The sequence below is a fragment of the Salminus brasiliensis genome, chromosome 18 (genome assembly GCF_030463535.1).
Source record: "Salminus brasiliensis chromosome 18, fSalBra1.hap2, whole genome shotgun sequence".
NCBI lineage: Eukaryota > Metazoa > Chordata > Actinopteri > Characiformes > Bryconidae > Salminus > Salminus brasiliensis.
Window position 1 is genome coordinate 13,513,604 of NC_132895.1, and position 14,338 is coordinate 13,527,941.

Sequence of the window (14,338 nt, forward strand, 5' to 3'; positions counted from 1 at the left end):
GCAAGAGTCAAAGCTCAAGTCTCTCACCCCCAGTCATCTAACACTCTGCCTTTCAAAGCCTGTGCATCACTGTTGACTCAAGCTGTCAAGACGGGCAAAAATGAGAAGCGTGTGATTACCTTCAGGACCTGGAGATGGTGATAAGAGGCTTGAAATATCCTATCTGGCACTGAACTAGCTGCAGACTCAAGCAAGAGTTGTGGTCAGATTGTGCATTGCTTTGAATGTCGTAATCCTTCAGCCCCAATCAGGCCTGTCTTCAGATGATTATATTTTAGATCAAGGATAATAAGAACATGATTTGTCTAATCTATTTTATGCATTTGCTTCTGACTTTATTACATAACGGCTAATCAAAAAAATAGAGTGGATTTATCATTGCAAAAAAATTTAACACTGTAACAAATTCATTCTAATTATTCTTAAGTTATACTGGATAGTTGCTGTCCTCTTGTTGTGCCCTCTCAGCTCAATGTGCTGTCAGTATACTGAAGAGAATGTAGACAGGTTAGCATTCCCCAGGTTTGGTCTTCTCCAGTCTTACCCACAAAAATATCGGTAAAAAGTCGGTACTTTTCGTTCTGATGTGTGTTTAGCTCTGGTGTGGTAGTCTGCTGAGGTAGTCCAGTTTGTTTTCAAAACAAGCAGATTTTGGAGGGAAGACATGGTAAAAGCCCCCTAGCATTAGCTTTTGGCCTAGTGTGGTAGTCATGAGTCCTGATTTGCGTAGCAACCCCTAACCCCTTAACTATTAAAGTTGGGTGGTGCTCTCCAGTATAAACAACAGCATATTCTTCACCAGCTTTGACTAGGGATTTCACTAGTGGGTGGGCTTACATAAATTTCAGGGCATAAATATCATATATATATCATATATATCATAAATATCATAAGTCCAAAAAAGTTAGTTTTGAGGTTTTGGAATTGGCCTGTTTTCCAGACCTGTTTTGTCTAGGACAGATTTTCATTTGAAGCAGAACACAAGTATGGCGTTTGTCACTTCCATGTACCAAACTCTCATTATTCAGGTATGCCAGAGAAAATACAGTTCGACATTCGAGGGCTTGTTTAAGTAAAGAACTTCAGTTAAAAATAGCTTACTTCAAAGCCTAATACATCTAACAAAAATGATATCCATTGTTAAATTAAATATCTATTGATTCTGAAGGTGAATTACATGTTTGCCAATATAGATTCCTTGTACGTGACATCTTACTTCAGCAAAGAAAGCAGTTCTGGTTCTAATGCGCCTATGGGAGTAAGCAGCCCACAGTGAAGCTTTGCTGGATTTGTAAAACCATAAACGCCCTACAGGGTAAACATTTCTGACGGAAATGTAACTTACAGGCTTTCAACAGGAGACACTGTCTGTGGAGGCAGAATTTGCTTTTCTCTATTGTTGAAAGGGAAAACTTGTCAGTTGTCATTTGGATGCGTTCTCAGCCATTTAAATCCAGCATTATCTGAGGCAGCCAGATTGTGCTGTTAGAAGTCAGGATCTAGCTGTGTGCTCGGTGAGTAGGCAAAGGATTTGGGAGCACCTGATCTAATCACACTGTCTGGACCGGCTAATTCATGAGTGTACATTTTCTCAGCAGGCTTTACACCAAGAATACAATCTGGCCCACACCAGCGCTGGATGATTTACTGAAAGGTTTTGCTGGACGAAGGCCAACATGGTCCAATGTCTGCCAAGAAAAAGTGATGAAAGGTTCGATTCACAAAGCGGCACATGGACCATGTTTACATGATGGGATTAAAAAAAAAGAAACATGACTGACATCCCCAGCAAGGGCAACACATCTAGCATACCTTTCAGACTTCTCTGTGTGCTCTCCATGCTTGCAGTACAGACTGGAAAATATAATTTTTTATACATTCTGGCTGCACTTTTTTTTTTAATGGAAAATTACTTTTATTTTTCCCTGGACCCTGATGTATGCTGTGATTATGCCAGAGAAGATATAAAAGCATCTCCAGGGTAGGAGGTGAGGATTAAACAGCCTCTGTTCTTGGGCCATAAAAGAGAAACAGTTCAAAACCGATTCATATAAAACAACACAAAGCGAATGGCGCCCACCTACTGCTGCAAAGAGGTGTTCTGTTGGTTGACACTGAGACCTTGCCAGAACAGCAGAAAGACACAACTTTGCACAAAAAAGTATCTGTCAGTGGTTTGAAGTGCCACGCTGCATGAATATCAACTCTGAGAGAACTGAAGAACAAATCTGCATCTGAAACTCTGTCGCATAAAAAAGGCTCATATGTACACACACAAACACACACACACACACACACACAAACCAAATTTCTAGAGATGGTAAGCAGATGATTCTCGCCTTCTTCTCCGAACAGGAATTACACTTGTCACTTCAATATTCGAAGTCCCTGACCGGAACAGCTTTCATTTGACAGAATCCTAATTGCTGTTATATCAGCCATGAAAAACAACTTAGTGTTGAATGCTATTCTAAGCTGAATTTGGACCTGAATGGAGAGCAAAATTGAGGTATCCGTGATTGCAACTGGCTGAACTGTGTTCTAAGACCAAGGGATTCTCTGGGGAAAGCTATTGTGCTCCTGAAACCTCTAAGACTGTGATTTCTAGGCTTATCTTTCCAGGAAAAAAGCACAGGAGCGTTCATAGCTTTAAAAAATAAATATTTGTAGATCAGATGCATAACAGAGCTAAATCTATTCATCCTGTCGGTGTCATGTGAAAACCTTTTGTCTGCTGAATGATCGCTTTACAGGAGAAGGAAACAAATGTGAAAAACACAGTTCCACTGTTCCACAGCTCAGTGCTGGGGGGCTTTATACCCCTCTAGCCCACACCTGGCATTAGGCATGGTCCTAATAGGGTTATGTTTATCTGCACCAAAGAGTCCTATTCTATTAGCAATACTTCCATAGATTAATCAATGGTTCTTAACCACTGGACATTTAGTTCTAGGGGAAAATGCTTTACAGCAGCTTTCCATCCAAAATGTAAATGTAACCATAACCATTCCTACAGTGATGCCACATCTTGAAGATGGGAGGAACTGCAACTGTTTAAGGACTGATCCTTCAGAGGGTGAGTCTGAGTATGCTGTACCCTCTTCCTTGCAGTCACGGCAAGACCATCCTCTATTTATTAGCCTATGGATCGGTGTCTAGAAGCTAGGAGTCAGGATTTTTGTGAGTTCTGTGAGTATTTCCAGTGTTTATTGGGTCTTTTCATTCTTATGTGAACATTTATGAAAACATGAAACCAACATCAGACTGTGGATTTTGCCTGAATGATGCTGTGCTACAGAATACTACAAAACATCCCTTACATAAGTACCTCTGTAATTGGTATGGACTGTTAACATTACACCGATCAGCCATAACATTAACATCGCCTTCCTGATACTGAGTAGGTCTCCCTTCTGCCACCACAAAAAATCTGAACTTTTGAGCCATAGATTTCTCTAGAAGTCTGAAATCGTCCTGTGGTATCTGGCACCAAGAAAAATGTAGCAAATCCTTAAAGTCCTATGAGTTGAGGCCTCCATTATTGAGTCTTAGGTGCCCATGATCCTGTTGCCGGTTCACTAGTTGTCCTTTCCTGGATCACTTTTGGTAGGTACTAATCACTGCACACCACTGATGTTTTGTACATGTTCTTATTCTGATGCCATCAGAGTTTGGCCTTTGTCAAAGTGGCTCAGATCCCTATGCTTATCCATTTTTCCTGCTTTTACACATCACCTTCAAGAACTGACTGTTGACTTGCTGTCTACAATATCAAAGATAATCAATGTTTCTCACTTCACCTGTCAGTGGTACTAATGTTATGGCTGATCAGTGTGTGTGGAGGCTCCTCAAACTTTAAACAGGTCAATTCAGTCTCAATACTTTTATTATTATGCAGTTGATTAGCACCCCTTTATAGATTAATTAATTACAATGAACAATATTATTATGAGTCGTATTAATTTAATCCCATAAAGAGTTTGATCAGCTTTGTGTAATGAGCTGCATTCATTATTAATGCAGGATCGTAAATACTACACTCTGTGTGATCCCAAACAAGACTCATCTTTTTTTTATCCCAGATAATTCTTGCATGGACTGCTTTAGGCTGAATAATAGCACTGTGTTGCATTCATGAGAAGATACTGAATATTTAAATGATTATTACAGAGGCTTCCTGCTGCCATTTTGAAAATAATATAGATTTTCACAGGGAATAGGATGGGGAGTCATCAAATATTTATATGGACTATTTATTTGGCATTAGGCAGAATCTTGAACACTGGAGAGAACAGATAAAGTAGTTTATGATATACAGGGTACTGAGTCACAACCTTTTATTGATTTTGTAACTATAACAGCTGGTTTGTGATTTGTGAGGTGATTTGACACAACCAAACACTTTGGTTCTTACAATTCCAGTAAATAATTTTGTGTAGAACTAGGCCCTTGGGCAGGGAACCATGAGCAAGATATTACTACTCTCCAAGAACATGCACTTAGTGACCACCTGCCTCTAAACACATGCTGTGGCCATTAATCTGCCTGCTGCATCTTTGCACTGAAAAAATGATCCCATTCTTCAAACTGAAGGAATAAAATAAATTTATTTTACCTTTCAGTGTATTTTCTTGAAGTTCTAGGTCCAGAACAAAAAAAAAACATTAAGCTCAAAGCTTTATTAATGTTGCACTGTGTTTTACTTAATATTAGCTAAGTATTAGCATGCTTAGAAATATTAACATGATCATATGTATTTTAGACTGAATTTGAATACAATTGTACAATAACACCTTAAGACACACCAGTGGAAGTTAAAAAGAACGCAATGCAAAGCTCTTCAGGAAATCCCACCCTGCAGAGGAAATGATTGAGTCAGTGTTATTCCGGAAATAAGGAACATTCTGTGGAGAAAACAAACCAGCCAGCAGTGCAGATAATCAGCATTATTCTACATGGAAATGGAATAATGTTATATAGAAATATTCAAATATGATCCTGATACATACCACAGGAATGTGCTGCAATGTAAAATGGGGAACATGACAGAAGTTGGATTATGTTGGAAGTATTTTGGAGGTTGGAAATCTTGCTTTTGTTCATCTGACCTGTTTATTTTGCTTCTCATAGTAAAAAGTACTTATTTAAGGTCCAATAAATACAGTTCAAACGCTTGTTATCACATATTTTACTAACGTTTACTAACGTTTTTGTTTAAGATCTCAGATGAGAGTGTTTGAAAACCTCAGATGAGAAATTCAGGTGAGTGCGCTGCTTACAGCAGTGAAGCAGTCTGTCCGTGAGAATGTCATGAATATGTGAGTTATGCAATAAAAATTCAGCCATGAAATTACAGATTTATAAAGTACCAGACCAGTGGTCTGCAGTTATGTGCCCACAGGCCCCAACATGTCTGGAATCATCTTGCCTGGTATTTTGTCAAAGTGGTTTGTTAATTTTTGATTAAACTGCAGTTTTATCCAAAGCCAATTATTTAGTTCGTATTTTAAAGAAAATCTAATTATGAACTTAACACGTCTCTTTATGGACAGTGACTTTGAGAGCCTTGAGGCTTGAGTTATAGTAGCTTTAACCACTCTTTAAAATAAAGGTTCTTGGTTTGGACAAATGTATGAAGAACAAACATTCTTTGGTATAAATGATATATTATGTGGAGGTTCAGCACACTCACACATCTCAATTTATTTTTGAGTTTTTATTTTAAGACATATTTTTTTATAGAGACATTTGCAGTAGTACACTCAAGGCTGTGCTATACTGCAGAAGATCAGTACACCAGTGCCAATATCTCAAACTATTGCACAACCTCAAACGTATTATTGTGATTAAACCACTGTTGTATTGATATTTCTTATTAGATTGTGAGACACCGAAGTAACATAAAATTCATAACGTGAGTTTATGTGTCATTTTTAACATTGACTGGTACTTTTTTAATGACTTCTGGTTGTTGCTAGGTTACAGGCGAACAAAGCTGAACAATATTTACAGAGACACGTTCAAAGTGCAATTATCCAGAAATATTGGCACTCATAGAATGTGTTTCAGCCAATCACATTGCCAGGCCTGAACTAACTGTGGTGTTATATAAATTATTCAGTGACTGCTTTAAAACGAATATGTTATTTATGTTTTTTTCAGGTTGAGGAATTGAAGTATCAGCCCAAACACAGGCCTTAAGGGATTAAAGGGTTAAGGAACCATCCATCAAACCATCCATGGTTCTCTGGAGAACCAAACGTGATTTGTCTGTGGCATCCCATCCAAATAATCCTTTAGGCACATTGAATTTTTAACTGTAGCTGATGTAAGCAATATGGACCGGCCACAATAGAGGGGTTATTTTGCACCAGAACTTTTGTCAGTAATGTAGTTTTAAAGATATCAGCAATGCTATGCTTAACTGTGATGTCCCATGTCAGACCACTAAAAACATTCAGAATGCAGTGTTACATAAAGATTATAAGCTACAAAAGAATATATCAATGAATTCTAGAGAAGAGCCCTTCCTCCCCCAGACGAGGACAAAGTTGAAGCTGTAGCTGCAGTAAAAATAGCAGCTGTTATGGTGAAAGTGATCTCCAAAGAGATCACACAGAGGAGTGTTCAAAGAGGACCACCTGCGTCTGACTCAAGTTGGAGAGTCTGGAGGGCCGCAGGGCGCCAATGCGGGAGTAGACCTCCACGTCTGAGTTCGGGCTGGGTGGGGTGGCAAAGATGATAGGGTGAGGAGGAGGCAGTAGTTGAGGAGGTGGTGGTGGTGGTGGTGGTGGAGGAGGAGGAGGAAGAGGAAGGACCGGAGGAACGACAGGAGGAGGTGTAGGAATGATAGATGGAGGTGGAGAAGCAGCTTCAGAAGTTGTAGGTGGATGTGTGATTAGAGCAGTCACCACAGGGGGTGAAGCAGGTGGAGGGTCGAGTTTTTTGAGGCTGTAGTGGGCCATGTGGTAGAAGCCAGAGTACTCCAATGCGTTCCTGGCCTGGGCCATACGCAGCTTGTGTCGAAGGATCAGGATGCGATAGAAAAGAGCCAAGATGAGGAGCCCAGCCAGAGCCACAAGCACTATGGCAACCTTCACCTCCAAGCCCCAGCATCCATGGGACACAGACGAAGTCTTGCAGCCCTGAGAAGACGGCCCTACTGAAGAGGGCAGGTGGTCCGTTTTGAGGAGTATCTGCCCTGTTGCCAAAACGATCAGGTTTCTGTGCCGTTCTGCAGGCTGAGAGGGAATCTGCAGAGCAGTCACTTCAGTGACCATTTCAGTGGGCATAGCCATATCATAGTCTCCACTGCGAAGGGACTTCTCAGCATCTGTTCGTCAAATGCATCTGCGCCAAGAAGAGTCTCTGTAGAGGCAGATGCAGTCTAACATGGTAGAACATCTGCTCCAAAGAAAAGGAAATAAATATTACTTTTTGGAGCTCAATTATAAACGAACGGAACAGAATTATTCAGGGAACTGCAGGTTATGTTACACTCTTGAAATGGGTTCTCCAGAGCAAGAACCACTTCTCACTCACATAAACAATCCTTCAAGAGCTTATTGAAATAATCGTTTCTGTGTGTGTAGTGTAAGTAGATGTGTGATTATGAAGAAATTCATTTAAAAAAAATGAATAAAGCACCCTTAAAATATATAGAGGTTCTATACTAGATTAGTTTCATACACTGTAAAAAAAAATTCATACATTTTAAAGTGAAGTCAAGACTGTAAATTCTAAAAAAGGTTGAAGACAGATCCTTTAACAGTGAACTACCATAAATACATTTATCATTCAAAACAAAAAAATAAAATGTCTTGCACTCTGTTTATGTCAGAACTATTACTATTATTGATATTTATAGATCAGACAACATTTTTGGCTGCTTTGCATTTATTCTTTTGTGAAAAATACATTACACTTACATCTGTTTTCATGTTGGATGCTACCTTCTCTTGGGTATACAGTTATATTTTATTTAATGGTTGACTGCCTGGCCTCAGTGTTGAAGGCATTTTCTATGCTGCTGGATGTGGCTTTATGCTGCCTAGGTATTGCAGTGGTCATGCTTGCATTAACATAGGATCATATACAGTAAATTTGCCAGTGTTAAAAATGAACACTTGCAGTGTTAACAATTTACTGTGTACTGTCATTTTTCTTTTTTTTTTTTGTTAGTATATTATTTATAATATTTTTCCAACAGTTTTTGAATATACAGAAAGTATATGTTTTATACATTATGACCATAAATTATTATGGTGAATTTCTGGAAACCACAGCTGCTGGTATTTTTAACAAAAAATTAAAATACTGTAAAAAAAAAAAAAAAAAACATTCTTGGTGAAGACCATTTATGAAGTTTTCATGTATCTCTCTAGTAAATTAACATATACTTTATGCAAAGTTATTCTTCTGTATTTAGATATAATTTACATAATTAAAAGGTCAATTATAATATGTGTCATATTAATTAATTACAGTAATTCAACAAAAATGTCAACCAAGTCATATTTAACTCATCTGTAGAAAATGTATTATTGTATAATGCAGTTTAGGGTAGGCAGTTTAAATGAGCTGGCAACTCAATAGCAAATATGAAAACTCAATAGTCCTTAAGATTCGGAACTTCATAATCCTCAGAATCCAGATTTGGGGAAAACAAACAAAAATAAATTCTGTCTATTGACAGATAATTTAGCATTAACACTTGAGACAAGCAAAATTATTAATTAAGACAATTTCCCTATATATAAAATAACAAATATATATATATATATATATATATATATATATATATATATATATATATATATATATATATATATATATATATCATAAATATATATTATATATTTATATATAGTAAATATATATTTATAGTAATGATGAATATTAGATCCATGGATTTAATTTAAGTTAATTAGATACTTACTTTGCCTGGGACAATGTTCTACAGCAGTGGAGGTTCTCTGAAGTCTATAACAGACCAGTTCAGCTGTAGAGAACTCCTATGTTGGGAGGAAACTCAGGGAGAGTTCAGGAAACACAGCATTTCCTTACACACAGCCTCAGTTTGTGATTGGTCACATTGGCCATCACTATGGATACAGGAAACTGGCAAAGAACGTCAGTGTGTGCTGCCATGGAATTGAAGAAAAAAGAGCAGTTATCAAAGAGCACCAGGCCATCTTCAAAAAGCCTTAACCTTTGTTTTACTGACTTACGTTAATCCTCCAGTGTAATTGGCAAACAAGTGCACTTTTGCCAGTTCTGAAAAAAGACAAATTGAGCAAGCTTTTCACCAAGGATGTATGTGATGCATGTGAGCAAAAATGCACTGTTAATGGCTCTCAGTTAAGAAGCTTTCCATTACTTGCAGAGTTCTGCAAAACGCAGCGTCACAGCAGGTGCTCCCTCTGTTATTATAAAGAAAGGAAAGGTACATTAAGGCCCCATTGCCTTCAAAGCTATTCTCTATCAAAAGCAAAGAGGAGGAGTTCTTTTCCCTGCCAAGAGTGAAACAGCAGAGCAGACTTTATACTCTGCCAAGTGTTGGAGAAATCATTAAAGTCAGATGGAACAGAATGTAGAAGGAGGAGGCTTCTGGTTAGAAAATGAGGTTAAACTTCATCTTCATCTTTTTGGTATTGCTAACACATGCAGCAAGGCAAGTGCATGGAGCAGAGGCATTTTGACTTCACAGTGATCCCAGCCACCTGCAGTTCTCCCCAGAGCAGCGCAGAAAGATAAAGATTAAAGCCAGTTCACCACCACTCCCTAATGCTCACCATGGGAGATGAGTCAGAAAGTCAGTCCATAAGAGCAGGAAGTGCAGGAAGAGCCTGGTCCATTGAGAAGATGCAGTCAATACAGTCGCTAGAAATGTTGACAAGCATGACAAATTTCTGATCACAGGTAAACCGTCTCTCCAGAGTAAAAGCTGCTGCTGTGTTACAAGATTACATTACATGTTTGTTAGTTTGCACCAACTGCATGATCACCAACAACATATATAAAAATCTGACACTCAAAATAAGCAAGAGAACAGTTTCCACACTACACTCAAACTGCAAATCTAAAACACAACACTTACACATATAGTATGCAATACTGCATCTATACTTTCAGACTGCCTCCTAGCACATTTGTTCATGAAAAGAAACAAGGAGGTTAACATACAGAATGTCAGGCTAGACTATATGCTAATTTTAATAGTGCAGGTTCAGCACAGTAGTACACAACGTATTAACGTACTAACCTGTTTTAAGCTAGCAGGAAGTGATGAAGTGTTGCTATTCAAACATACAGTACGTCACTGCTAGTTCTCCTAACGTTATCGCCTCTGTACTTGCATCGTTAGCCGCCATTTAGCCTCTATTTTATCCAGACGTGAGTGGCTCCTACCATTTCGCTTTGCACTGTGAGATAAAAGCACCTGTCACAACCACACTCAAAACTGTTCCGTTCTGAGTATGAATCATGGATATTTGAGTAAACTCAACTTTGACACTTTGCATACTCATACAAGTATACACCAATTAATATAAGTCCACTACATTTATCACTGCTACTGTTGTACAAATACTGTTGTACTTATTTTGTACTTATATATATGTATCTATTATACTTATTCTGTTTCTCTCTTTTTATATTGATATTTATAAGATTATGTTGGTAAATGGGGGAACTGCAAAGTAAGAATTTTGAATTTCATTGTACAGTGTAATTGCTTGTTTCTGCTATGGACATGACAATAAATTCTTGAATCTTGAAGTATTACTGATTAGTATGCAATTGGGACACACCCCCAGTTTCAATTTAAGAGTACAGTCTGAGTAAAAAGGGATCTGCATAGTACTAAACAATCCTTTGCTTAATAACAATAGTGGAACCTGTTTAAGTGCTGGCAAGATGGCAAGAAAAATTTTAAAAGGCTGCAAAAAGACCTATACAAATGTGTATTTTATTTAAATTTTATATAGAATGAGTGCCTCTACTAATGAACCCCTGCAGAACCCTTGAAGGGTGTATTGAATTCAGAATATTGGAAAGCCACCCATTCTATATAGAACACCCTCTTTCCCAGCTTTAGGAAATCAGAACAAATAGTTATCTTAATAGTTATCCTAATTAAAGTCTAGTATAGGTTTAGTATAAGGACACAGAAGCCTCTATAGATTATGCCTGTTAACCTTTCCATGGTGGTGGTGTGGAGCGGGGGTGACTTTAAGAAGTGAAATACATGATCAACGAGGTTCGGGTAGAGTGCATGACTTGACGACTGAAGTCCATTTGATGTTTTGGCAGTTGTTTTACCAAATGTCCACATATCTGTGAACACCACTTCTAATGAATTCATTCAGCCACTTTAAGTTGTACTCATTCCTGACACAGATGTACAAATGAAAATATGGACCTATTGGCACAATGCCTACTGCCAGGCATGAACTAGATGGGTATAAAGCCCCCAGCATTGAGCTGAGGAGCAGTGGAGCTGTGTTCTCTGGAATGATGGATGGTGCTCCATCCAATGTTTTTGGGGTGAGTTGAAGTGTTGAGGATGAGGTAGCGTGTTGATCACCCAACATCCTGACCTTACTAATGCTCTTGTCAATCTAGTAGAAAGCCCTCTCTGGACAATAGAGACATTTACTCCAACAAAAGCAAGATACACCCTTAATTTCAGAAGAAACAATGAATGAGCAGGTGTCCCAATACATTTGTCAGCATAGTGTATGTTGGATCACTGTGTGTTCTTGCTTCTTTAAACCAAGTAGCTTTGTTCTGCATGAATTTAGTTTAGAGTACAGTGGCACACCTGGAGGACATGTGTCCAGTTATTTATGATGTCTTGGAAAGGGGGTCTAAGTATCAAAATGGTTGTATTTCCTATATTTTAACACAAAATCGATGGTAAATAGTAGCGAAAGCAGAGTTTGAATGTGCTCTACAGTTTGCTGCTGAGTGTCTTGTGAATTCTCTAAGGGTTTTTACAGTGACAGTGAAAGGCTATTCAGTGCTTTGTAGAGAATAAAATTATGCAGAGTTAGGAATTAGGAAAGCTCTAAACATCCCACATAATTGAGGAAATAAATGCGAAGGCAAGATATGTGCACACATTCGAGGAGCATATTTTGCCTGGCTGTTGTGTGTTTGGTAAATGACGCTTGAACATTAAAGATTCATGAGCTTTTCTATTTAAGATATTCAGATGAATTTAGCTCTGTTGTGCAGTTGTTTGTGAATGGCTTGGCGTGATTGGCGCTTGAGTTGATGGCTCTATTTCCTGTCCCTGATTGACGTGCGTCACCTCTCTCATCACAGGCAGCCTCGGCAATGCAGAAGAGCTCCTTCAGCCTTCTTCAACCAGCTGCGGCTTTAAACACAGGTGTGTGTGTGTGTGAGTGTGTGTTCACCTCAAGTGATCAAGCACCAGTTTGAGGACTGAGGAAAAAGGTGAGAAGTTTAATACTGGAAAGCACATCTAGAAAAGGTGGACAGTGTGTGTCTGTGTGTGTGTGTGTGTGTGTGTGTGTGTGTGTGTGTGTGTGTGTGTGTGTGTGTGTGTGTATGATCTGGAGGTCTGTGTGTACAAGTTGTAAATGGCGTGACGTTGTTGTTATGAGTCATCACATTCATCAGGCAACATTAAATATACTCTGACTGACATAGCTGGCAAAACAAATTTTCTTATTACCGGCAACATAATAAGTGTTAATTCCCACACAACTCCAGTGACATTCTGCAACTTTCAGATATTTCATACGGGCTGCTCTGTGAACCAGACCTTGTGAATGCAAAAGCCAGGGACGAGGATTATTGCTAGGCATAAAACCTAATGTTGGCAATGTAAGAATGTTAACGTTAGAAGTCAAGCTTCTCTTTTTCTCTCATTTGTCTGCTCCTGTCAAAAAACTAACTGGACTACCTCAGCTTACTACCAAACTGAGGTGCTAGGCTAAAAGCATCTAGTTGACAGCACATCATGCTAAGAGGACACATAGAGAGAACAGCAACACTGTCCGATATGACTGAATAATTACAAAAGATATTTACAGTGTTTTTGTCATAGTGTAAAAACTAAGCTGTAGTAAATGCCTCCTGTGAGCCATTACTATGTCATAAACCTGCCAGTTAAAGCAGTAAATAGACTTGTAAAACCACATCTGAGCATTTTTTACCCAAACCAATTTTCACATTCTTACTAATTATACATATAAGAACAGCTTAAAATACTCATTTTTATGGGGCTCATGCTTTTCTTGTATTTAATTTTTTACCCAGAGATCATCTTATTACATGTCATAGTTAATTGATAAATGACCCTTTCCAGCTTCTTTTACTCATTGGAATTTAAGGGGCTGCTGTTGTTATTGTCTCTTTAAGATGGATATATGTAAATGTCTTTGTTCTGATTGGCTGCTCTGTATTGTGCCTTGTTGATAACGAAATCCAATCTAAAACTCTGTTTTTTTTGTAAAGTTACAAGAATATGTAATTCCTATTACAGATTAGTTTTCATATATGGATGGTATAGACCAAAGAGTAGAGATGGAAATTCGGTTTTACATGATATGACTGCTTATAGCATTAGTTTCTGTATTTTAATCCTTGTTTCATTACTTGCACAGACTGGCGGTACACATTATAAAGCAATTACACTATTAACAGCTTCCTATTGTCTGATTTCTGAGATTAGTTTGAAAGCAGCCAGAACTGTTGAGGAAGAAATAATTACAGCAAGATCAATGACCCTTTATAGGTCCCAGAGTAATTGAGTATGTGAGTAAGAGAGAGAGAGATGGAAGCAGTGCTGAAATGTGACATCACACAGATTCATCTCTCCAAATGCATTTTTAATTGTCTGGTTGACCACAGAGACACTCTTCTCCACTAATGCGCGAGTAAGTGGTATTCTCAGTGTTACAAGCTGTTGTGTGCATGGTGCCTTTTCTGAATCAGCACACACATGGTGAAGAAGCTCAAGGGAATCATCTGTCAGATCGGCTTTTCGCTCAACGCTGGACGGGACAAGGTCATCCAGCTATCACCTCTGCACGCGGGATGACCCGCAGGCCTCCGCTGTCTGGAAGAATCCTCACCCAGGCATTGCGGTCCTGCACCCATTAACCACAACCAGCCAGCCTCCACAGCACCAGGAGGACCACAGGAGGACAGAACTTCACAACCTTCAGCCACCGAGGAGCAGACATATCAAACCTCAAAACAGCAACACAGTATCAGCTGCAGCACAAACACACGAAAGACCTAACCCCAAGGCCTGGGCAGCTTCACCTCAATCTTCAACATGTCTCTAAGAGGGCTACAGTTT

At 38.7% G+C, this 14,338-nt stretch overlaps 1 protein-coding gene across 1 annotated transcript; it reads right to left on the minus strand.

Moving 5' to 3' along the window:
- Positions 1–4,588: 4,588 nt before the first annotated feature.
- LOC140539314 (uncharacterized) lies at positions 4,589–9,015 on the minus strand. Its single transcript, XM_072662004.1, has 2 exons — positions 8,939–9,015; positions 4,589–7,404 (listed from the first exon to the last, which is right to left on the minus strand). The coding sequence occupies exon 2, from the start codon at positions 7,296–7,298 to the stop codon at positions 6,612–6,614; it is 687 nt and encodes a 228-aa protein (XP_072518105.1). The 5' UTR covers positions 7,299–7,404; positions 8,939–9,015; the 3' UTR covers positions 4,589–6,611.
- Between the last annotated feature and the right edge of the window lie 5,323 nt (positions 9,016–14,338).

Excerpts from the sequence above, each read along its gene's own strand:
- LOC140539314 (XM_072662004.1), bottom strand. The coding sequence starts at position 7,298 with ATGGCTATGCCCACTGAAATGGTCACTGAAGTGACTGCTCTGCAGATT.